Source organism: Mercurialis annua, linkage group LG2, assembly GCF_937616625.2.
Source record: "Mercurialis annua linkage group LG2, ddMerAnnu1.2, whole genome shotgun sequence".
NCBI lineage: Eukaryota > Viridiplantae > Streptophyta > Magnoliopsida > Malpighiales > Euphorbiaceae > Mercurialis > Mercurialis annua.
In genome coordinates this window covers 10,242,351-10,269,646 of record NC_065571.1, presented here as the reverse complement: position 1 = coordinate 10,269,646, position 27,296 = coordinate 10,242,351, and the positions used below count along the sequence as shown (strand labels likewise).

The window sequence follows — 27,296 nt, the reverse complement described above, 5'->3', positions numbered from 1 at the left end:
TGACGCTGACCATGTTATACACATGTGTGTCATTTTTAATTTTAAAAATACTAAATCGTATATAATTCTAATTAGTCATCATTGATATTCTGAACAAAATCTTAGTTATCATGCTGATCTCACTCTATCTTAATGCTTCTTTAATGTGATTCACTAATAATACAACCCTCACGATGTTTCGAAGTGTAAATTTTATCATTATTAAAAGATTATTTTAACTAAAGAATAATTAATAAATAGACAAATAATATTACTTAATGATAATCTAAATTAAGTATAAATATGTTGATACAAATTGATATGTAAATTTCATTACCGTAAATATTTCTTTCAGTCATAATAAGAGATAGAACTCAATTATTTCGACAATATTTTTCCGAAATTGTATTAATCTGCAAACAAACAATAACAAAACAGGAATTTCATTTAAAATATACATACAAAAATGGTTTGTATATGATTTTTAAAGCTATAATACATTAGCTAGATTATTTTCAAATCATTGATGATTTAAATATTTAATCATGACACTTTTGGAACATATTAGATTTTATCATCTAAATTTGAGTTAAGCCATTCTTTTCTCCTTTTAAACCACCACTTACTCTTTACCAATGATATCAAAACCGGACCGGACCGGCCGCGTTCCGACCGGGTTAACCGGGAACCAGTTTCCTGTCCGGTCCTGTTAGATACAAAAGTCAACTTTTTCAAAAATCAGTCAAAACCGGATTGAATCGGAAAAATTCGGTTTTTGACCAAAACCAAAACCGGACAAAGCCGGTTTTCAAAGAAAATAGGTTAAAAAGTCTCTTTCTTGTCCAAAAAATATCTATGTGGTCCCTTTTACACATGTCTACAATTAGGTCTTTTCATTACAATTAGGTCACATTTACAAAAATATTACGTCACGTTTATAAACAAACATATAAATTACTAAATTCAAGGTGGCTGCGAGAAATGTTGAATACAGAATTCGGATATTGATTACTAAATTCGGTTAAATCATGCTGCATTACATTTCCTAGAAATATGGCAAAACAGGCTTTTTCAGTTTCTCATCATCACAGATACAAACATACTTATAAACTAGCTTACTGATCCTAATTTAACTGTTTCACAAGAATTGATTTATTCATGCTCTATTAGAACTTGAAGCTATTTACAGAAACCACACATATATAAATCATATATAAAATGCATCGTCTACCCGCATAATAGCAGAGAGGCATTTGGGATGATTTATGCTTTCTGCAAAGGTGACAACATTACCACTCCTGCATTAAAATTGATTGATCATCTGCCTGTAGCTCTCTCAGCATTAGGTATTCATCATCTGCTCGCATTGCAAGTTGATTGATATGTTCCTGAGATATTATTTGAACTCATGGATTATGACAATCTAAAGAGAATTCTAAGTTAAGAAGAAACCAAAAAATACCAAAGTATTTTGATAAATCCAACATATTGCATTTCCATCTGAATGATTCTGTAAAAATAGGAGAAAAACAATCCATTGTAGAAACTTGGATACGATTTTCAAGTATATCCTGACAAATTTATTTGTAGTTTCACTATAGTCAACCATCATATGTTTATATCAAACATAAGTAGAGCAAGAAAATATTTGAAACCATAAAATGAGTTGTTACGGGGAGCAAGCCGGATAAGATTGGGAAAGGGTGAAGAATAATGGTTATGTTAATAATGTTTCCACCATTATTGCAATAGATTCCAGACCAATGGTCTACCTCCACTCCAGGACGACAGGACATCCTGGCTATGCATATCCAGATTGGCTTTCCATTTTAGAAGAGCGTCTGCTTCATTATTAACAGATACATCCACAATCGCAGCGAAAGCAAGCAAATGGAACATAGTACCAAAGCAGAACAAAGCTTTTAATAACAGAAAGAACAATTTCTTTAGAGAAGACTTCATGAGAGTTGCAAGAATGGAATCGAATTTACTTGAGTACCGTGCTTAGCCGGTTATTCATTTATGCATGAATGGAAAAAATTTCTCATGGAATTGATTCATATCTCTCACAATTCACAAATCACTTCTACTTTCAATGGCCCCCTTTCAAGACGATAGCAATCAGTACAGCAGACTTTAGACATTTTAGATAACGTGTATATATAGGACCCCAGACCCCTGTTATTGCTCAGTCAAAGTGTTTGAAGTTGTCCCTATTTTCATGCTATTTTGTCTCTCATGGTTAGTAAGTAATGTAATTTCAAAAAAAGGAAAAGTAATGTTTTTCAATGCTTTAAATTGTAATATTGTAGCTCTAAGATATAATGTACCAGCAACTTTCAAAGTTTTTGTTTGCACTGAAATATCTCGGTTCTTTAACTATCTTGATTGTTTCATCATGAAAGTGTGTTTTGGACCGGATTCTGACCAGAAATGTGACTAAAAAGGACTAAGCTAAATTAATAATGAAAATTAAGAAATTCAAGCAAAAGAAAGCTTGGAAAAGAAGAGAGAATTGTTTCGTTAGAATAGACTCCATGAGAGAATGGAGTCGGATTTACTTGTTCAGTCAAGAATGGATTTAATTTTTATCGATCTCACAAGTCACACATCATTCTTACTTTCAATTGCATTAGTCTTGCACCTCTCCAGATGGTTCAACCATAACTAATGTTAGAGGACGTGTATATGACTCTATGTTTAGTGATCATTAGGGGTATCCATAGGTCGTTTTGGCTACCGAACCCACCTAAAAACAAATCGATATTTTACATAAAAACACAAAAAACAAAGAAACATTAAAGACCAGGATACTTGTGGGAAAATGTATCTCCATTTCTTGTTTGTTTTCCCTTCCTCTACAACAGATCACAATTATGGACGCGCTTGAAACAGCCGGATTCATCGATGAATCCTGTTGCTGCATGAGATCCACTTCATTCATCATATTTCAAGCGAATTTTAACTTGAGCTGTTGCTCATTTCCCATCTGATTTTGTAATAGTAGTAGTTATAGAAAAGACAGACACAAAAATTAGCTTCAAATTTACCTCGCAGTTCAATTTTATAACTTCACTAAATCAAACCATCATAAATATGTATATCAATAAAAAGTAAAGATATTGGTATATTACACCAGCAAGAATCTCCTAGACGGAGATTTCAGCTGTATTCAAAAGCTACACACAATAGCATTCTACAAGACAATGCATGGTTTAACAGTCTAAAAAGGCTCTCAAGCATTAGCAAACAAATAAAGCAAGTAAAGAAATGAAGTTCCAAACTTAATAATACAGTTACAGCATATTTGAAAGGCTTAGAACCTGAGATCTTGATGGATCAGAATTTCTCCCAACGTCGTTGCTGCAAACGGTTTTGTCAGCGGATGCCATTTACACACTAATTGAGAAGAAAGTTGACTCATGGTAGGCCGAGACTGAGGATTGAGATTCAGGCATGCAAATGCGAGTTTTGCAATATGGATCACTCCTTGAGCACTTTCATTTTTAGGAATCAGCAGCCGTTGATCAATCAAATCCTTCACTAGAATTTGATGCTCGATTGATGAAGACAATGACGATGATGAAAGAGATGAGAGGAGATCACCCGGATGTATTCCCATTAATATTTCTAGTATCACCACTCCAAAGCTGTAAACGTCGCATTTTTCATTTACAACCATCGTGTATGCTAGCTCTACAAGAACATGTTGAATTAATACTAATTCATATAAATAGTAATGTCTTCATGATAATAATAAATGTATGCACGACTCAGATAAAAATGTGCACCTGGAGCTGCATATCCGAATGTGCCTGCAAATGAAGTCCAATTCGACAAGTCAGGCATCAACAGCCTAGCTCTTCCAAAATCAGAGACACGGGCCTCAAATTCTGAATCCAGCAGAACATTATTGCTGGAAATGTCTCGATGCACAATTAGAGGCGAACAGTCGTTGTGCATATAAGACACTGCATTAGCTATTCCTTTCACAACATTTAGCCTCTTATTCCAATCAAACTCCATTGCTTCCTCCCTGTCACTCTCAATACCTTTCTCAGACTTCCTCTTTCTATGAACTCATAAATCAGAAAGGTGCATTTTGCGTGTGAACAAAAGCCATGTAACTTGACAATGTTGCGATGACGAATCTCTGTCAACACACGAACCTCACTGGTAAATGATTTTAGATCTTCCATTTGCACCCCATCATGTGATTGGTGAAGCTTCTTCACGACGACTGCTCGACCTGTTGGAAACACTGCTTTGTAGACAGTTCCATATCCCCCTACGCCAATGCAGTACTTGGAGTGGAACTCCTCTGTTGCTTGAACAATGTTCTCATATCCCATATCTCTATCATAAGGAGTCCACATTACTTCAACATGTGGCTCTCTTAGTTTAGCTTTTCGGATTTCAGATCTTTTGCGGAGAACAAATAAACTACCAATAGAGAAAAACAATAGAAGGAGACCACCCACAAGAGGAAGAAGAACAACAAGGACTACCTTACTGTCATTTTTGGCCTCTGTTGTTCCTTCAGTTGCAGGAGAAAGACAGACCTTTAAGAATGTGTTATTACCACAAAGGCCTCTGTTATTTCTGAGTGCTCCAAAAGAAGCATCTCGAAAAGCTTTAATCTTCGGAATTTGACCCTCTATTCCATTAAAAGATAGATTCACCAGGGTCAAGCTCAACAAGTTATCAAAAGTAGCTGGAATTGAACCTGACAGCAAATTCTGAGAGAGGTTCAACATCTTAAGTCTTTGCAAGTCTCCAATTCGTTGCGGTGTCTCTTTCATCAACAAATTTTGACTCAGATCAAGGTCTTGCAGAGTATGCAAGGTTCCAATTTCTGAAGGAATCCCACCTGCAAATTTGTTGTTGCTGAGGTTCAAAAACCATAGTTTTGAGCATTCTCCAATTTGCTTGGGAATTGATCCACTTAAATTGTTGGTTGCCATGTTGAGAATTTCAAGATCAGACAACATTCTTATTTCTCGAGGAATGTTGCCTGAAATCTGGTTATTGTTGAGAATGAGTTCCAACAACTTTAACTTCCCCAATTCTATTGGAATCGACCCGACAAGCTGATTCGAAGAGAGGTCGAGTAACCTGAGCTCAGGTGCATTCCAAATATCAGATGGAATTTGGCCAGAGATTTTGTTATTTGAGAGTTTAAGTGCTGACAAATTTTTAAACCCTTTCCATTGCCATGATAGTTCACCAGAGAATTTATTATCACTCAAATCTACATAATTCAAGAGCGGGAGTCTGCCAATAGATAAACTTCCAGTGAGTTGGTTTCTATCAAGCCTCAGCCTTAACAATTTGCTACAGTTTTTGAAGCTTCTTGGAATAGGACCGGTCAAAAAATTGTCCCTAGCAGCTAAATAAACAAGTTCACCACCAACGAATGCATTTTGCGATAATTGGCCGGTAAATCTGTTAGAGCTAATTTGCAACGTATTAAGCCTACTCAAGTTTCCAATTGAAATGGGGATTGCACCAGTGAGATTATTAGAAATTAATGAAAGTGTATTGAGAGATGTCAACATTCCAATTGAAACGGGGATTGCACCAGTGAGACTATTAAAAGATAAATAAAGTGAAGTGAGTGATGTCAACATTCCAATTGAAATGGGGATTGCACCAGTGAGACTATTAAAAGATAAATAAAGTGAAGTGAGTGATGTCAACATTCCAATTGAAATGGGAATTGCACCAGTGAGATTATTGAAAGATAATGAAAGTGAAGTGAGTGATGTTAACATTCCAAGTTGATGAGGTACGGGACCAGAAAGCTGGTTATTTTTCAATAAGAGACTATTTAACTTGGTAAGGTTTCTTATGGAAGAAGGGATTGCACCAGTGAGATTATTGGAAAATAATACAAGTGAAGTGAGTGATGTCAACATTCCAAATTGATGAGGTATGGGACCAGAAAGCTGGTTGTTTTGCAATAAGAGACTATTTAGCTTGGTAAGGTTTCCTATTGAAGAAGGGATTGCACCAACAAGATTATTGTTTAAAAGCTGAAGTGTATTAAGATTACGCAAGTTTCCTATTTCCATGGGAATGGAACCAGAGAGTTGATTTACATAGAAGTATAAGAAAATCAAATTGCTTAAGTTTCCAATGGATTTAGGAATCGGACCACTAAGGTTGTTGTTTGAAACATCAAAAATAGCCAGAGATGCCATCCTTCCAAGTTCAGGTGGTATAGAACCTGACAGTTGATTGTTATCAAGGTAAAGATAGGTTAAGTTTACCAAATTTCCTATGGAAGCAGGGATTGAACCTGTTAATTGATTTCCATACAAAATGAGCCTATTAAGTGAGCTAAGCATACCAATTTGTTGAGGAATGATTCCATCGATACTGTTCCTAAATAGTTGCATGGTAACAAGACTTCTAAGCGAGCCTATTTCAGAGGGAAGGTTTCCGGATATATTATTGAGAACCACTTCAAAGATGGTGAGCTTGGAGAGGTGACCGATACTTGAAGGAATCGAACCATAAAGTGAGTTGTTATTTAGAGTAAGCTTGATAAGATAGGGAAAGGATGAGAAATTCAGGTTTGGAAGAAGCATACCTTATGAGATAAATTGACCAAAAAATGAAGAATTTTGGGGTTAGTTGCCCATAGCCATAAATGTACAAATTAATCATTACAAGATCATATATAAAATGCATTCCCGTCTACCCGAGAAATTTTTAGGTGAACCTAGTTCGCCACGTAGGATTATGAACAATCCATTTATCGTGTGATATGTGCAACAATAAATGTATTAACCAATCAATGAATATCACATTTTCACATTAAAATATAAGCAATTAATGTGATAATTATTGATTGGTTAATATATTTATTATTGCCACGTGTCGTACGATAAATAGATGGTTCATAATCCTACGTGGCGAATTAGGTTCATACAAGTATTTCTCTGTGTACCCCCGCATAATAGCAGAGAGGGGCATCCGTGATGATTTATGTTTTTTGCAAAGGTGACAACATTACCTTATACTCGACCTAATAAAAGAACTGGAGATGCTTCCAGGCTCCTGGCTAACAATGTCAACTTCGCCACCCGAAGAAGCTAAAGCAATGGCATTAGCAGCGAAAACCTGAAACAATATTAAGTAAATGGCTGTTGAAATCCATGAAATGCAGGGGACATATACAATCAATTATGTATGTCATCAGTCATCTGCTTGTAGCTCTCTCAGCATTATGTCTTCATCATCTGTTCGCATTGCAAGTTGATTGATATGTTCCTGAGATATCATTTGATCTTGGGGATTATGACAATCTAAAGAGCAAACATATCTAAAAAGATATTTAATTAAATTTATAAGTTGACAATTCACTTATTCAAGATTCCTGCAAGTTTTCTAGACCGTTTACTATTTATACTTTAAACTTAAAATCTTTTCCTGTCGAACTATTTTTTGTCAAGAGAACTTGAACACGCATCTTTCGCACTAACTGCAGATTGAGCAAGCAAGCATAAAAATATAAACTAACCTTCAGATGTGTCTTAAACCAACATTTTTATCAGTGCTCTGCTCATATGGACAAACAATTCATCATCTCCTGCAATTTTTACTGTCAAATTCATCAAGTAAAACAAACCAAAATATATTGGAAATATTTGGAGGTAGGCCAGTTAGCTTACGTCCATGTTCATAAATATTATAATCACAAACCACATGTAATTATTTGTTCAAATATTAACATTCATACAAAACAATAATTATGTCATTTCATAAACACTCTAATTCTCCTTTATTTTGTTTCTCTGCTGATTACATAAATATGCAGATTTGATTCTGTATAATATATATGTTATTACATGCTAAAGTGAAAAATATACTTATATTATTTTCAGACACATTGGAACATAATAACTTTCTCCAACAGATTGCATTTCCATCTGATTAATACTTAAAAATCCATTGCAGAAACTTAGATACTATTCAGTCAAATCCTGACAAATTTACATGAAATTTCAGTTCAAATTTGTAATTTCACTATACCAAACCATCATAACTATGTATATCAAACAAAAGTAGAGCAACACACACTCAGAATAGCATTTTACAAGACAATGCATAGTTCTACAGTCTAAAGGCTTTCAAGCATAAGCAAACAAATAAAGCAAGTAGAGAAATGCATCTACAAACATAATAATACAACTACATATTGGAAATGCTTAGCAAGTGAGATGTTGATGGATCAGAATTTCTCCCAATGTCGTTGCTGCAAACGGCTTTGTCAGCGGATGCCATTTACAGACTAATTGAGAAGAAATCCGACTCACGGTAGGCCGAGATGGCTCAACCATAACAAACTACTGTTAGATGACCAGGTGTATAGGACCCCTGTTATTGCTCAGTCAAAGAGTTTTAAGTTGGTCCTATTTCATGTTCTTTTGTTACTCATCTTTATTAATGACCGGAAGCTCTTCCTCAGGTGACGCTGGAGCATCGTACACACACCTTTACCGGCTGCAACGTGGATTTACCAATGCAGTAAGAGGAGCGTAATCATCTGGCTAAGAAAATAGTTTATTAAAAGAGTTCAAACACCTTTAATGTCATTATTGTACATTCTAGACACATATTAGAAAATCTCATCCATTTTACAATTCATCAGATATGAGAAAGACCCACTTATAATTTAGGGACATAAATACTCTTTGGACAAAAGTTGGAGGACAAAGCACTACATTTTGCCTACACCTTAACTATATGCTGTGGCTACTATCTTCATAACTTCAGCTTTTCTTTATCTGACCTTAAACTTTTCCTGCTATCATGTAAGTCTTGTATATGACTGTCCTGACAATATCAGAACCGCCCCAAGCTTTCTCAAACTCCTTAACAACATTTTCAGACAGCAAATCCACGCCTTGATCCTTAGCAATACTAACACCTGACCCTGATCTTAACAGCCCCAACATGCCCTCAAACGACATCTCCTTCGGCATGTCTAATATCATCGGCTGTCCTTCGCAGCCTACGCCCACGCTTTCAAAAGGGAATGGAAGTGTCCTGTAACAATCCATTGCGATCTTGGCCTTGGGATTCGCGAACGGAACCGCACTTTCGTAGAATCGCCACATGACAGGATCAAATTCTGAGTTTACTTGAATGATATTGTATGTCCAAACTGCAATGATGCCTCCTGGATTTCGCAGCAGAAGTTTAACGTAAGAGTATAATCTTTCCAGATCAAAATAATTTATGGCTACTGTTCTAATAATCATTACTGTTCTCACTTAATAGCAATCAGTTAATCATAATTTTTAACAATCTGCAAACGATTAATTGAATAAAAAACAAATCAACTGATCCATGAACTACTATTTCTCTCAATTTTTTCCGCATATATCCATTTTCGTGCAGCATAGATCAAAAGCAAACCCTAACTCTCACTTAATTGCAATCACTTGAACATAATTTTAAACAATCTGCAAAAGATTTATTCAATATCAACTAATCCATGAACTATCATTTTTTCTTTTCACTCAAATCAGATGCAATCACTTGATCATAAGATGACAGATCTTCAACGAACATAATTCAATTTAACAATAAATAAACCTAACTCTCAATTCAAGACTAAGTATGTTGTTTTAGGGTTCTTTTTTCATATGGCAAATGAAAGTTAAGAGAAAACAAACATTGATGGCAGCTTGGCCGTTGCCGGTGCCGGCATCCCAAGCCAAAGAATGGTGAGCTGTAAGAGCAGAGAGCATTGAGAACCATTCTTTTGGGAAAGTTGGCTTTGCCTCTGCATAAATTGCTGCCTGCTTATCAAACAAACCTGCCATTTTTTTTGTAGTTCATCTGTTTTTTGGTCTCTTTTAGTATAATTTTGATACTTAATACTAATAGTAGGCCTAATTACCAAAAAAGAATCACCAATTATAGGGTGGCCCTATATCCCCACCAATAATTCATTGGGACGAACAAAAGATTTCTTTTATATATACTTTTTTCTAATTATTTTTGTATCAAAACATTTGTCAGTTGAGCACTTGTAGAAGAAATTGAACCCACAACATAACAGTTTGTTGTCTAGCGTACAGACCATTTGAATTACAGCTCAATTAAATTCTAAAGCCAACTTAAAAAGAAAAATAAATTATTGTCCTTTTACTTTAATTAGTAGTAGAGTAGAGAAAAAATTTATATATGCAGACAATATCAGAACCACCCCAAGCTTTCTCAAACTCCTTAACAAAATGTACGTCCTGAATACTGTTCTGACAAATTTACTTTCCAGTTCAAATTTATAATACAGATAATTCAAACATAATAAAGATAGTGGAGACAATGAAGTTCAAGACAATGATGCATAGTACAAACGTAAAGCAAACATAATTAAGAAAGTAGAGAAATGAAGTTACAAACATAATAATACACCACACTTTGGGAAGGCTTAGCAAGTGAGATCTTGATGGATCATAATTTCCTCCAATGTCGTCGCTAAAAACGGCTTTGTCAGCGGATGCCATTTACGGACTAATTGAGACGAAACTCGACTCATGGTAGGCCGACATTGAGGATTGGGATTCAGGCATGCAAATGCAAGTTTTGCAACATGGATCACTCCTTGAGCATTTTCTTTTTTAGGAATCGGCAGCCGTTGATCAATCAAATCCTTCACTAGAATTTGATGCTCGATTGATGGAGACAATGACGACGATGAAAGAGATGAGAGGAGGTCACCCGGATGCATTCCCATTAATATTTCTAGTATCACCACTCCAAAGCTGTAAACGTCGCATTTTTCATTTGCAATTATCGTGTATGCTAGCTCTACAAAAACATGTCGAAATAATACTAATTAATATAAGCAGTAATGAATTTGTGATAATGATAAATGTATGCATGACTCAAATAAATAAGTTCACCTGGAGCTGCATATCCGATTGTGCCAGCAAATGAAGTCCAATTCGACGAGTCCGGCATCAACAGCCTAGCAGTTCCAAAATCAGAGACACGAGCCTCAAATTCCAAGTCCAGCAGAATATTATTGCTGGAAATGTCTCGATGAATGATTGGAGGCGAGCAGTCGTTATGCATATACGACACTGCATTGGCTATTCCTTTCACAGCATTAAGCCTCTTATTCCAATCAAACTCCATCGCTTCCTCCCTGTCGCTCAATACCTTTCTCAGACTTCCTCTTTCTATGAACTCATAAATCAGAAAGGAGCATTTTGCGTGCGAACAAAAGCCATGTAACTTGACAATGTTGCGATGACGAATTTCTGTCAACACACGAACCTCACTGGTAAATGATTTTAGATCTGCCATTTGCACCTCTTCATGTGATTGGTGAAGCTTCTTCACAGCGAATGCTCGACCTGTTGGAAACATTGCTTTGTAGACAGTTCCATATCCCCCTACGCCAATGCAGTACTTGGAGTTGAAATCCTCTGTTGCCTGTACAATGTTTTCATATTCCATATCTCTATCATAAGGAGTCCACATTACTTCACAATGTGGCTCTCTTAGTTTAGCTTTTCTGATTTTAGATCTTTTCCGGAGGACGAAAAAACTACCGACAGAGACAAACAATAGAAGGAGACCGCCAAAAAGAGGCAGAACAACAAGAAGGACTACCTTGCTGTCACTTTTGGCTTTGAATTCTTCTGTTGGAGGAGAAACACAGGCCTTTAAGTATGTGTTATTACCGCAAAGGCCTCTGTTATTTCTGAGTGCTTCGAAAGAAGCATCTTGAAAAGCTTTAATCTTCGGAATTTGACCCTCTAATTCATTGCAAGATAGATTCACCAGGGTCAAGCTCAACAAGTTATTAAAAGTAGCTGGAATTGAACCTGATAGCAAATTCTGAGAGAGGTTCAACATCTCGAGTCTTTGCAAGTCTCCAATTCGTTGCGGTATCTCTTTCATCAACAAATTTCGACTCAGATCAAGGTCTTGTAGTGTGTGCAAGGTTCCAATTTCTGAAGGAATTTGTCCTGTAAATTTGTTGTTGCTGAGGTTCAAAAACCATAGTTTTGAGCATTCTCCAATTTGCTTGGGAATCGATCCACTTAAATTGTTGGATGCCATGTTGAGACTTTCAAGATCAGACAACATTCCTATTTCTTGAGGAATCAACCCGACAAGCTGATTATTGTTGAGAATGAGTTGTAACAACTTTAACTTCCCTAATTCTATAGGAATCGACCCGACAAGCTGATTCGAAGAGAGGTCGAGTAACTGCAGCTGAGGTGCAGTCCAAATATCAGATGGAATTTGGCCAGAGATTTTGTTATTTGAGACTTTAAGTGCTGACAGATTCTTAAGATCTTTCCATTGCCATGAAAGTTCACCAGAGAATTTATTATCACTCAAATCTATATAATTCAAGTGCGGGAGTGTGCCGATAGATAAACTTCCAGTGAGTTGGTTTCTATCAAGCCTCAACCTTAACAGTTTGCTACAGTTTTTCAAGCTTCTTGGAATTGGACCCGTCAAAAAATTATCCATAGCACTAAAATAAATAAGTTGGCCACCAATGAATGCATTTTGTGGTAATTGGCCAGTAAACCTGTTAGAGTGAATTTGCAAATCAGAGAGCCTACTCAAGTTTCCAATTGAAATGGGGATTGCACCAGTGAGATTATTGAAAGATAAATAAAGTGAAGTGAGTGATGTCAACATTCCAATTGAAATGGGGATTGCACCAGTGAGATTATTGGAACTTAATGAAAGTGTATTGAGAGATGTCAACATTCCAATTGAAATGGGAATTGCACCAGTGAGATTATTGGAACGTAATGAAAGTACATTGAGAGATATCAACATTCCAACTGAAATGGGGATTGCACCAGTGAGATTATTGGAACTTAATGAAAGTGTATTGAGAGATGTCAACATTCCAACTTGATGAGGTATGGGACCAGAAAGCTGGTTATTTTGCAATAAGAGATTATTTAACTTGGTAAGGTTTCCTATGGAAGAAGGGATTGCACCAGTGAGATTATTGAAAGCTAATGAAAGTGAAATGAGTGATGTTAACATTCCAAGTTGATGAGGTATGGGACCAGAAAGCTGGTTTATATGCAAGAAGAGACTATTTAACTTGGTAAGGTTTCCTATGGAAGGAGGGATTGCACCAGAAAGCTTGTTATCTAGCAAGAAGAGACTAAATAAGTTGGTTAAGTTTCCTATAGAAGAAGGGATAGCACCAACAAGATTATTCCCTGAAAACTGAAGTGTAGTAAGCCTACGCAGGTTGCCTATTTCCATGGGAATGGAACCAGACAGTTGATTTCGATAGAGGTAAAAATAAACCAGAGAGTTGCTTAAGTTTCCAATGGATTTAGGGATCGGACCAGTAAGGTTATTGTTTGAAACATCAAAATTACCAAGAGATGTCATCCTTCCAACTTCAGGTGGTATGGAACCTGACAGTTGATTGTCATTGAGGTAAAGATAGGTTAAGTTTACCAAATTGCCTATGGAAGCAGGGATTGAACCTGTCAGTTGATTGTCACTCAAATAGATCCCTTTAAGTGAACTAAGCATACCAATCTCGTGAGGGATGTTTCCATCCATACGGTTCACCATTACTGAAAAGCTAACAAGACTTGCCAGCATGCCTATTTCAGAAGGAAGGTGGCCGGAGATATCATTGAAAGACAATTCGCAGTTAGTGAGCTTGGAAAGGTGACCGATATTTGAAGGAATCGAACCAAAAAGTGAGTTATTTCGGAAATTAAGCCGAATAAGATTGGGAAAGGATGAGAAATTCAGGTTCTGAAGTGTACCTTTCAAACTAGAATCTGCAATGGTTATGTTAATAACGTTTCCACCATTATCGCAATAGATTCCAGACCAATTGTTGCAAGGTTGGCCTCCAGTCCAGGACGACAGGACATGCTGGCTATTTTTCTCCAGAGAGGCTTTCCATTTTAGAAGAGCCTCTGCTTCAAGATTAACAGACAACACATTCGCAATCGCAGCGAAAGCAAGCAGATGTAACATAGTACCAAAGCAGAACAAAGCTCGGAGAAAGAGAGAGAAGGATTTCTTTAGAGAAGAATTCATGAGGGTTGCAAGGATTTACTTGTGAGTCAAGCAAGTATATATGCACACTTGAGTGGCGTGCTTAGCCGGTGATTCATTTATGCATGCATGGAAAAGTCTGTCATGGAATTGAGACTAACTAATTCAGCATAGACTTTAAAGACTTGAGACATTATAGTCTTGCCCCTTCAGATGGTTCAAACTAATGTGTATAGGACCCCTGTTCATGCTATTGTGTCACTGGGCAGTGCTATTTGGCCCCATGATTGTAGACACAAATGTCCCGAATTGCAAATAAATACCTCATTTGATTTGTTTTATAATTGCTCTTTGCATACATAACCTTCCTATTTCTACTTAAATTTCTATTTGTTATAGTAAATAACTCACACATTCACTATATATATGCATTTATTTTTATTAATTTGCTCTTGCCGATGACCTTTTTGACCAGTGATAGTTTAAAAATGATAATTCTACTAGTAATTGTTTTTTGCTTTTATTTCTTTTTTTTATGAAACAATGTTAATTAATATTTTTATAATAATTAAGACCGATAAAAATTTATTGATGTTTTAAATCTTGCATTTTTGTCTGATAAAATATTTTATCAGTTTTACATAAAATCAAAATTAATCTCTAAACCTTTTGACAACGCGTACTTAACTTTCATCTAACTTTAGATTCACGATAAATTTTACCTCATTTTTAAAAGATAATTAAGACGACAGTCGGACCAAAACCTATCCGGGATCTTTAGTGGTTTTGCCGCTGCTTGCATTAATTTAAACTCAGTTGAATTATCTCGGGACCCGTATCTAGTGGGTTGAACTCGGTTGAACTATCACTACAAGAAATTTGATTTTTGGAAACGTGAGTTGTCGTTGTGAAAACCTAAAATATGGCTGTTAAAAGTTTTTAACAACGACAAACGTGGTTGTGCGTGTTGGCGTAATGTCATGTTTTTTATAATGACTTTTTTAAATAATGGTCGTTGCTATAGGTTTTACAAAATCTATAAGATTGGTTGTTAAAAGTTATTAGCAACTATAAAAAGTCGTTGTCAAAACAATATAATATTAATTATTATTTTCATATGTTATATAATTTTATAATTTTTTTATTTTTATAATTTAAAACATAATTATTATTAAAATTTAATATTTTTTACTTGTTGATTGGTATATTACAACAAAAGAAAAAATTATTTTTATAGTGAAGGGTGGATTTCTTTTTATAGTGAGAATGCATCATTCTCATTTCACTTATTTTCAATGTGGGATTTTAACTATTCCTTCTTCTTTTTTAGCAACGAAACTATTTGTCGTTGTGAAATGATAATATTTAAAACCGACACATATTTAATCGTTGGTAAAGCTAATAATTTACAATGACATGATTAGTCGTTGTAAAATAATTATTTTTAAAAACGATATAAATTAAGTCGTTGCTAAAAGTATAACTTTTAATAACGATTTTATTAGGCGTTGTAAAATACTTATTTTAAAAACGACATTAAAATAATCGTTATAAAAAGTATATGTATTATAACAATTTTAATGATCATTGTAATAGACCGTTACTAAAACTCACTTTTCTTGTAGTGTATCTCGGGACCCACAAATTAGGATTAAGAGACTGGCAGCAGTTGAACTCGATTGAACTATCCCGTGACCGGACCAAAGGTTTAAATGATCAGTTGAATTCCGATTTACTTAGGTTGTGTTAAATTTCAGACTTTAAGTTTCGGTCGGATCAAATGCTTGATTTATATGTATTTTCATATTAATGTTTTATTTGAAATGCGATGTTATTTTATAATACCGTTAGTAAATTGCAAACTCATTCGACATAGTCTGACCCTGTTACTGTTTAACATTTCAGGTGCTTAGTGTCTGGACCTAGCTAGAATCCATTTTGGGATCTGGAAGTCTGCAGTGCATGTATAGTTCTTGACTTTCGTAGCGCTGCAGTAGTGGTAGTCTTCTGTTGACAGAGTCGTGGCAGCAACAATTGTATTATGCTTGCTGTTTATATGACTGTTGTTGTTTATATCTTTTTGTGGACCACGTCAGCTATTTTGTCTCATGAGACCAGATGCCCGTAATGTGACAGACACACCAGTTGTATAAAGTACAGTTGGGCTAGTACGTACGCGGTACGGAAGTGATATGCCCGTGTGATTATGTTGTCTTTTTCAGATATGTTTGTGAATACATATGCTATGTATGTTTACGTATGTGATGTCATCATTTGGTTATTATGAAAAAGTTTGTAGTTATTTTAGGCTTGCTACAGAATTTGGAGCTACCACTCCATTCTCTAGCGCCGGTCGCGGCTCAATAATCAACAGTGGGGCGATAGTATTATGTATAATCAACATTATTTAACTCTCCGGCAAAAAAACAATATTTAATTCATTGGAGAGGTAAATATCGGTATAAGAATATTATTTTAAAACAATTCATTACTAAGATTGTTAGAATTTAGTTTAATTTTCTTTGTTTAATTAGTTCATAAATTATAAAATTTATTTTTTATGAGTTATTTATATTACTATTTTATAAAATTAATCATATTTTAAATTATATATAAATTTGATTCCGTACAAATGCGCGGAAATACGACTAGTATATATTTGTTCAAACATTAATTTGTCATTTTTCAAACACTAAATTAGTACTTAACTTTTATATATAATACATTTTGACATTAATAATCTTGCTTTACTCATAAGAACAAATTCGTTGAAAACTATGGCATGGCAAAATTATTTTTTCACTTATTTCCATTGTAACAAAATTATTGTGAGCCCCTCTTTATATATGTCATAATTTATAGTTTAGTAATATTTATTTAAAATCAAATGATTTATTATCTCACTTTCAGTTTCGTTAACAATTAGGGGCTTCTGTTAGTTCTGTTAATAATTTAATCAATTTCAATTATGTTAACAATTTTATACTTCACTTTCAAACGATTTGGTATTTCATTTTAATTTTGTTAACAATTTGTTAGCAAAATTTAATAATTGTTGGCATAATTAAAAATAAGGTACCAAATCGTATTATGTTCAAACAGAAAATACCAGACTATAAATTATGACATATGTTGGCCCTTACAGTAATTTGCAATAATAAAAATAGAAATTACAAATGTATTTATTTTTAATTTTTTTCTTCGACCAAAATAATTGTGAAAGATAAATTAATTATTAAAACGTGTGAAGAAAATGTTAACTGTGTTTTCACTCCAAAGACCAAAAGTCCAAAACCAACCCCCATTGTAGTGAGAAGAAGAAGAGTCATTTTCCATTTAGAAGTGCTGTTCTGTCAATCTCCAAATTCCTTTCTATTCCACAAATTACATAAAAAAAAAAAAAAAACTTCATGTGTAGGCAAAGCTATGTAACACCAAACTTAAAAAATTTAAATGTACTCAGAGTTTTCTATAGTAAATTAATTTGATCTTACACTTATTGTCATACAAATGTAATTCAAACTCCAAATCTAGTGCATAATTATCATTTCTAAGAATAAGGAAAAATAAATAATTAAATTCAATTATCCTTCCAATTTGTTTTGAAATATTGACAAAACAAATTCTAAAGTTTTAATTTTATAGCGATTTAATTTCATTGTTTAAAACGTTATAAAACAAATTCTAATCTTTTCCGTTTTTGTATTTTGTAGCCCAAATCCGTTTTTCGGCAATTTTGTTCCTTTTTTAAGCTACAAAATGTAAAAACGCGAAAGGTGAGATTAATGTGCTATAATGCTAAAATGTTAACATTTGTTTTGCAAATATTTTTTTATTTTTTTTCCTTTGAAAGAATTAATAGGAGTTATTTGTGTTTTAGTTGAAAAAAAAAAGTACATGATCATGTAAATATGATTTTTCATGCAGGATCACCCACTCATATTTTCTTATCAAAGAGTATTCTCTATACTATATATATAAAAGCACGGATGGGAGGAACATGCAAATTTACTGAATAATCCTTTTCAGTTTACTACTAAATAAAGATTTTATAGTCATTAACTGATTAATTATTTAATTAATCACTATTGTTATTAAAGTCCTAATTTGAATAGGAAGCTAAATTATCTCCAATTTAGAGTTTAGCATGTAAAAAATAACTAAATTGTCTCCAAATTAGTAGGAATACCAATCTTTTAATTTGATTGAATTACAAAATTAAAATACTGTATTTGGTTAATATAATATTATTTAAATTTCTATCTTATTATTTTTAAAGATATTATTAATAAAATTAAATTAATTATTTAATTATGGTTATTATAAAACCAAAATAAGAATAAATTCAGTATGGAATTTATTTTTATAACTGAATATATTATATTTATTTTTACAAAAATTCTTAACTAATTTAACATTAATTATATATAAAAAAATTAATATAATTATAATAAATTTACTAATATGTTCATTGAAGAGTTACATTACGAGCCACGTGCATAGCATGTAATGCGAAACTAGTAAAAATAAATTATGAAATGAGTGATATAATCGAAATTAATTTGTGATCGATATAAAAAAATTGCATTCCTTTTTCCGATTTTACTGCTATTCGCTCATATCTCCACATTGAAATGACTTTTTTTTTTTTCTTCTATTCATATTTCTAATTTCTTTCTCAAACTACATAAAATTAATCAGTTTATTTATATATTTTCTCATTTCCATTATGAGTCCTAATATTCAAATAAACAAACTTTTACTATAACTAGTTTCGCATTACGTGCTATGCACGTGTCTCGTAACGTAACTCGTCAATGTACATATTAGTAAATTTATTATAATTATATAAATTTTTTATTTATAATTAATATTAAATTAGTTTAGAATTTTTATAAAAATAAATATAATATATTCGGTTATTAAATTTTTTCCATACTAAATTTATTGTTCTTTTGGTTTTATACCATAATTAAATAATTAACTTAATTTTATTAATAATATCTTTAAAAATAATAAGATAATAAATTTAAATAATAATATATTGACCAAACACACTATTTTAATTTTGTAGTTAAATCAAACTAAAAGATAGGCATTCCTACTAATTTGGAGACAATTTAGTTATTTTTTACATATTAAAGACTAAAATTGAGATAATTTAGCTACCTATTCTAATTAGGACTTTAATTACAATAGTGATTAATTAAATAACTAATTAGATAATGACTATAAAACCTTTATTTAGTGTTAAACTGAAAAAGGATTATTCGGTAAATTTGCCTGTCCCCCCCCCCCCTCCGTGCTTTTATATATAGTATAGATGTAAAAGAATGATGTAACATATGCCTTAAATCTTTAGCTGGTGTATATTTCGGTATTACTTCAAAGGTAGATAAAAAACACTAAAATAAGATTTTTTTTTCTGACAGAAAAATTAAACGAGTAAAGGATTATTCCGGTTTTTGAATTTGTGACTTGGAATCAAACTGCTCACTTTCACCTGTTTTGTCCAGTTAAAGATGATACTCTCTATTTTTAAGTCATACTCTCTATCATTTAAGGATAAAATTGGATCATCATGGTTTATGAATTTGTTTATATTGTAAAACATTGTCCTGAGCTAAATTTAAAAATAAGTTATTTAACACCGAATCATAATTTCAAGAATCGAATTGACCCTTTAATCAAAATCAAATTAAGAACAAATTATTATCAAACCTCCCACAAATATCATAATTTGCATTTTAATCTCTCTAGTATGAAGTTTAAACTATATGGTATTTTATTTTGTTTCCATCAACAATTTAATCTCTCTGTCCATTTTTAGTATTAGTCAACTGAGTTAAAAGATTTAACTAAAAAAACTCAAATTTCAATTTAGTCCTTAAACTTATTTTTGACACAAAAATAAATAAAAATTATAAAATTCAATGGCTTAATAAATTTAATTGAATTGATCTTTATCTCTCTTACTTTTAATTTTTATAAAATTATTTTTAATTATGTTTTTACTTATTTTTAATTATTTTACTTCATTTTCATTTTAAACTAGTAAATTTTAAAAATAAAAAATATTTTTTTCAAAAAATAAAATATTAATAATTAAATTGAAGCCATTAAATCGTATAATAATATAATTTTTATTTAAACATATCAAAAATATAAACTTTAGGTCTAAAGTGAAATTTAATTTAATTTTAATTTAGTTGACTATCACCATAAATATGAGAAATTTTTATGTCAACCAAGATCGCTACATAGGATTAAATCCTTGACGGAAATAAAAGTCGAAGCCATATCATTTGATTTTTAAATAGAAAAAATAAAAATAAAAATGTAAATAAGAATTTCAGAGTAATGTACTCTTAAATTAATAGGGATTTGTGATCTGAAGCTGTGTTCTTGAACAGGAAGCCAAAGCCGAAACCTTAAAAACCAAAACACAGCATTGTCTAGTTTAAGTCCCATGTCTCTTTCTTCTTAACAACCCCTTATTATGTTCTATATATTATTATTATTATTATTATTATCATCAACAATATTATAAATTTGAACGAACAAAATTCATCAAAAAAATAAAACGTATAGCCCAATTGCTAAGCAAGTTTAGGTAAGTGACAGCTACCTTAAACTCCAAATCATACCCTTCCTTTTACAGCCATTTCTCACTTCTTCTTCCTCCTCACCAGTAATGACATAACCTAAAACAACAACAAAACATGCAGCTTCACATATCTCCCAGTCTTAGGCATGTCACGGTGCTACCCGGAAAAGGTTTTCGCGAGTTCGTAAAAGTGAAAGTTGGCAGTAAAAGGGTTTCGTATCGAATGCTCTTTTATTCGCTTCTCTTCTTTACGTTCCTTCTTCGGTTTGTTTTCGTCTTGTCGACTGTTGACACCATTGATGGAGAAACAAGGTGCTCTACACTAGGTATGTACATTTTTTTTCGTTCTTTTTTATAGATTGATTGATGAATGATGATGAACTAAATGTAGATTAGTTTACAATTAGCATTGATACATATGGTGTTAGAGGCTATATTATAAGAGTTGTTGTCGAACGTTGGAGTTCATCAAAGAGTTCCATTAACTCGCAACGACGTACAATAGCTAAATCAATAGTAAATATTTAATATTTAGTATTATGTATAAAATACAACAAGTCTTTTAACATGAGTAGTCAGAGAAAGTGTAACTTATGAAATTTTTTTAGGTAAACCAATAGTACACTACGTAAACTTAAGAACCATCTATTTATAACGTGACATATGGCGTACTTATTTAAAATAACCAATTAATGAAAGGAGGACTAATTCTAAATAAAACATAGTATTAATTAAATATTGATTAATATGTTGTTTATTAATTGGTCGTTATAAATAATTACGTCATGTGTCACATTATAAATGGATGTTCATAGTTCATCTTCATAGTATATAATCAATAATGGCTATTAGAAGTTTCAGATATATGGTTATTTTGTTTCTAAAATATTGAGTGCATTTCAATTAATTTGATATTTTATTTTCAAAATTATAGGGTCACAAATATAAGTTCCAATACAAGTGGATTTTTTTTTTTATATATTTACTATATTAAAGATGAAGAATTTATGCATTAGATTGTAACTGGGATTTAAATTATGTTGCTTAATTAGTCTGCAAAAAGGAATAAGACTTGACTGGCATATCCCACCAACTTACATCTAATTTTGGTACTCTGTTAATTAGTACTTTTTAGGATATTAAACTCCCTAGATCACTAGGGTTACCTCAAATTACAAAATGATCACTAAACTTCATTTTGTTACAAAATGGTCACTAAACTATACCTTTTGTTACAAAGAGGTGTCACTTATATAAAACGCACTTTTTTCAAGCTAATATTGTTACAAAAAGAACACTAAACTTTTCATGAATTACAAAAAAGTCATTAAATTATACTTTTTATTACAAAAAGGTCACTGAACTATGTCCCTTTTTGTAATTTTTGTTTGCCACGTAAGCAAAAATATTGCGTTTTATATGAGTGACACCCATTTGTAACAAAAGGTATAGTTCAGTGACTGTTTTGTAACAAAATGAAGTTTAGTGATTATTTTGTAATTCAAGGTAACTTTAGTGACCCAGTATTTTTTATATTACAACTCTAAAACATATTTTGAATCACTTTGGTCGGTGCATTTCCACTTTATGTTGATGCCAACTAACGCTGATATGGCCACCATAACCACAATATAATTGTTGTATTCCAATTAATTATGTTCCACTCATTTTACATTCATTAATTAAGTAAAGGGTCGACCTTGAATTTATGGCAAGAGTCATACTAATCCAACAATTTTTATATCTGCTATTTCCATAATTATTTTTCACGCACTCTAAAAATATAAGAATGAGTATAATTAGATTTATTTGAAAGAATTATGAATGTTTTTTATGAATACAAATTATGAATTAAATTATCGAAACGGGTTAAGTATGATTTATCTGAGCCCACTTCACAAGTTGAAGAACCGGAATAGTCATTTGTTCTTCGTTATATTTAACGAATTCACTTGACTTTAAAATTAGAAAATTTATTTTATATTGAAGTGTACGTTACTTACAATTGCTACTCATTTAACAATAAATAATTATTTTCAGTGCTAAGGTAATATCATGAATTTGTTTTTTTTGTGAGCTACTTTGTATAAATAATTAATAATCAATAGATTAATGATGTAGTGTTCTTTTATTTTTGATGATAGGCTGCTTGGGGAAAAAATTAGGACCAAGGATATTGGGAAGAAGACTTGATTCAGCTGTAAATTTCCAAGCCTGATTTTTTTCATCAAAGTTTAAGTACATAATTGACTAAATAATTGGACTCCTTAATCATTTTTGTATGCAATTAATTACAGGTTCCAGAAGTGATATACCAAGTACTAAAAGAACCCCTAAATCAAGATGAACTGAAAGGAAGAAGTGATATTCCTCAAACATTGGAGGAGTTCATGGCTGATGTTAAGGACATGAAATTAGATGCAAAAACATTTGCACTCAAGCTTAGGGATATGGTATCATTTCTGTCTTTATTCTGATTTTTCTTTTCATTTTTTATTAAGTATATATTATTAATCTATTAAATGAAATTGAAGTAAACTCAGTGGCAAATAGATGACTTTTAGCTTTAAATTATGGACTTAAATAGCAATTTATGCTGAACTTGTACATAGTACTTAATTAACATTATGATATGATTTTAACTTTACAACTATGCATAATTATAATTTCAGGTGACTCTACTAGAACAGAGGACTAGAACAGCCAAAATTCAAGAATACCTATACAGGCATGTAGCATCAAGCAGCATACCAAAACAGCTACATTGTCTCGCCTTACGACTAGCCGATGAGCATTCCACCAATGCAGCCGCCCGCCTTCAGCTACCATCACCAGAACTCGTCCCTGCGCTCGTCGACAACTCTTACTTCCACTTCGTCCTCGCCTCGGACAATGTGCTAGCCGCGGCTGTTGTAGCCAACTCGTTGGTTAAAAATGCGTTACGCCCCCAAAAATTTGTACTACACATCATTACTGATAGAAAAACTTTTTCACCTATGCAAGCGTGGTTTTCGCTGCATAATTTATCTCCGGCGATCATCGAGGTTAAGGCATTGCATCATTTTGATTGGTTTGCGAAGGGGAAAGTGCCCGTATTGGAAGCGATGGAGAAAGATGAGAAAGTACGCTCGCAATTTCGTGGCGGATCAGCGGCAATTGTGGCGAATAATACAGAGAAGCCTGTTGTTATAGCAGCAAAATTACAAGCACTTAGTCCCAAGTATAATTCTATGATGAATCATATTAGAATTCATCTTCCTGAGGTTAGAAACAATAAGATGATACTTATATACCTCATTTAAACAGTTTAAATTTTTAGATGAATTAACTATTTGACGGTCTACTTTTTTGACGATTTTATTTAATTTGCAGTTGTTTCCGAGTCTTGAAAAACTAGTGTTCCTAGACGATGACATAGTGGTGCAGACGGATCTTTCGCCGCTTTGGGACATAGACATGAACGGAAAAGTAAACGGAGCAGTCGAAACATGCAGAGGAGATGATCAGTTTGTAATGTCAAAGAGATTCAAGAGCTATTTGAACTTCTCTCATCCTTTGATAGCTAACAATTTCGATCCGAACGAATGCGCATGGGCTTACGGTATGAACATTTTCGATTTAGAGGCGTGGAGGAAGACTAATGTGAGCCTCACATATCATTATTGGCTTGATCAGGTACACAAAACCATGATTTTTTTTCTTCTTAAAAAGTAAATGTGTGATTGATTATTTAATTTTCTAACGGTCATATTTTGGAATTGTTTGACTTGCAGAATTTGAAATCGGACTTGAGTTTGTGGCAGCTAGGAACACTACCACCAGGACTAATAGCATTCCATGGACATGTTCATGCAATTGATCCATTTTGGCATATGTTGGGATTAGGTTATCAAGACAATACAACTTTAGCCGATGCTCAAACGGCCGGGGTCATCCATTTTAATGGCAGAGCTAAGCCATGGCTAGATATAGCATTTCCTCATCTCCGGCCATTATGGGCTAAATACATTAATTTCTCTGATAAATTCATTAAAAATTGTCATATTAGGGCTTCTTAATTAACTTCAATTTTGATATGAAAAGAATTATATACTGTATATGTGGAGTTGAATGAAACAAAAAGAAGATGAGGGGGGGAAAGAGTTCTTCGTGAAAATTTAAAGGGTTTATTTACATGATGTAAAAATTATAACACAGCCTCGGGAAACTTGGTGTTTTTCTTCTAAATTCTTTGGTTATCTGTGAGGCATAAGTAGTGGTAGGGACTTTGTAATTCGACTTGAGAATTCTTTATTTGGATTCTCCTTCTCTGTTGAAAATAATGAACAAATTACTCATCTTGATTTGTTGTTCTTTCAATGTGAGATCAATATATAATACATGGTCAATACAATTCATGAACTTGTGACTGGGTTTCAAATTACTTATTCTCGGCCATTTTGATCGATTAGGGATAATATTTTCTATTTTTAGATGAATTAAGGATGAAATTGTATAATATAAATAAAATTTAAGACCGGGATAGTTCAATTTTGGTTTAATGTTTTAAAAAAATTTGACCTTTTAGCCTCTTTTTAATTATACCATTACGTTGAAAACTGGTCAATTTATTTTCTTATTTCAATTGTTCCCCAATTTTTCAATTTTTGACAATTTTTTACTTGAAAAGGTGAAATCATTCAATTAACCAAGTTTAAAGATAAAATTATATACTTTTTTTTAAAAGAATACAAATAGATCCTTCATCTTTAAAAACTAACAAAAAATCATAATCTAATTAAACCTAATTTTAATTTTTAATTAGTTTAACTAAAATTAAATTAATTTAATAGATACATAATTCATTTTTTAAATTAAAAAAAACGTCAAACTCTTCTCGACCACCTCGAAACCAGGAACCACCTTTGCGACTTCCGGACAAAAAAAATCCGATAAAAAATTAAATATAAATTTTTAAAAAAATACAAGAAATTTTAATTTTTTTTTCATTTGAGAAGACAAACGGACAACCCAGAGTACGTTCGTTGATGAACAGACCTCCTAAGAAGACGAACGGAATTCCGTTCGTCTTCTCAAATAAAAATATTAAAAAAATTATTTTGATTATTTCTTTAATTGTTGGTCGGAATTTTTTTTTCCGACAATGAAGACGGCGATGGATAGGTGGCGGGGCCGAAAAAAGGTGGTTTAGTGATGTTATTTTTATTTTAAAAATAACTGTGGCATTACATTATATTGAATTAAAAACTTATCACCAAATATAAAGGCACAAAATGTGTACAAAATGTCGTTATTTTGTACACAATTACGTCAAAACACAGGGTCATAGTCTACAAAATGTCAAAAATTTGAAAGATTGGGTGTGTGATGTAAATTTTAAAGAATATGATTAAATCACTAAAATAGTAAAATATTGAGATTTAAGATATTAAAACCCCTAAAAATTACCTAAAATTGCTGAAAGTGAATTATTTGACTCTGAATTATAGATTTAGGGACCGAATTGACCTTTTACTCTTATATACAATATAAGTAAAAAAGATTATTTATTTTAAATTAAATCTTCAACAACAATTTTGAAGTTAACCATTAAAGAAAGGGACTTTTACAAAAATATCTAAAACTTTAAAAATATTTATAAAAATCGGTGTGGATTTTTTATTTATAAAAATATTGAGTTGACTTAAACATATTTACAAAAATATCAAAAATAAAAATTATTTATAAAAATATGGTATAATGTCGGTACAATTTCAGTATATATAAAACTTATGAACTAGAAAATTTGGAAACATCATTTTGTTTAATATAGGTATAATTTCAGTACATCTGTGGTATATTGATAATAAATTTTTTATATATTTTCATTATATATATGTTTGTTGGTAATTACTATTTTTTAATTTTCTAGTTGATAACATATACAACTTTATTTATATATTTTTATTATAGTTGGCAATGAACCAAAAAATTTGTATACTGTTAATATAATTTTAGTATATTATTAGTTTATAAATAAAAAAATCAACACCTATTTTTATAATTATTTTCATCTTGTTAATAAATGGTGTAATTCTCTTAAAGAAATAGCATTTAATTAAACGTTTCTATAATTCTTTAAAGAAAAAGAAAGTTAACCGTTTCTATATTAAATAAGAAAATTAAATCATATACTCCATTAGTTTTCAAACCTAAAAGAAAAGCAAATCTGGTTATCTTTCTAAAATACAACTTGTGTATTGATCATCATGAATTTGTGCCATTCTCATTTTCAAAGCCATTAATTAAAGGCTTAATGGCAAAAAAAATCCAAACCTTTACGACTTGTTGCAATTATATCCAAACCTTTTAATTTTTACAATAATATCCAAATTGCATTATTTTGTTGCAATAATATCCAAATTGCACTTTTTATGTGAATTTTTTTGAGTATTTTGCCATTTTTTGGAACTTTTACTATATTATTATACATCAAAACATAATAATAGCCTAATATCTTAATTGAAAACAACAAATTTAGCCGTCAATTTGACTATTATTGCTACAAAAAAATGCAATTTGGATATTATTGCAACAAAAAAATGCAATTTGGATATTATTGCAAAAATTAAAAGGTTTGGATATAATTGCAACAAGTCGTAAAGGTTTGGGTTTTTTTTTACCATTAGGCCTTAAT

The 27,296-nt window shown here is 32.1% G+C and overlaps 2 protein-coding genes and 1 pseudogene across 2 annotated transcripts; 1 reads left to right on the top strand and 2 right to left on the bottom strand.

Moving 5' to 3' along the window:
- Positions 1 to 963: 963 nt before the first annotated feature.
- Positions 964 to 14,070, bottom strand: LOC126667675 (probable leucine-rich repeat receptor-like protein kinase At1g35710; annotated as a pseudogene).
- On the bottom strand, positions 10,152 to 13,769 carry LOC126667676 (probable leucine-rich repeat receptor-like protein kinase At1g35710). Its single transcript, XM_050360719.2, has 2 exons — positions 10,905 to 13,769; positions 10,152 to 10,809 (listed from the first exon to the last, which is right to left on the bottom strand). Exons 1-2 carry the CDS (start codon positions 13,603 to 13,605, stop codon positions 10,430 to 10,432), a joined length of 3,081 nt encoding a protein of 1,026 aa, XP_050216676.2. The 5' UTR covers positions 13,606 to 13,769; the 3' UTR covers positions 10,152 to 10,429.
- Positions 14,071 to 20,573: 6,503 nt separating the features above from the next.
- Positions 20,574 to 24,957, top strand: LOC126666653 (probable galacturonosyltransferase 12). The gene is made up of 6 exons (XM_050359488.2): positions 20,574 to 20,946; positions 22,765 to 22,820; positions 22,918 to 23,073; positions 23,293 to 23,883; positions 23,993 to 24,295; positions 24,394 to 24,957. The coding sequence occupies exons 1-6, from the start codon at positions 20,736 to 20,738 to the stop codon at positions 24,676 to 24,678; spliced, it is 1,602 nt and encodes a 533-aa protein (XP_050215445.1). The 5' UTR covers positions 20,574 to 20,735; the 3' UTR covers positions 24,679 to 24,957.
- The last annotated feature ends 2,339 nt before the right edge of the window (positions 24,958 to 27,296 follow it).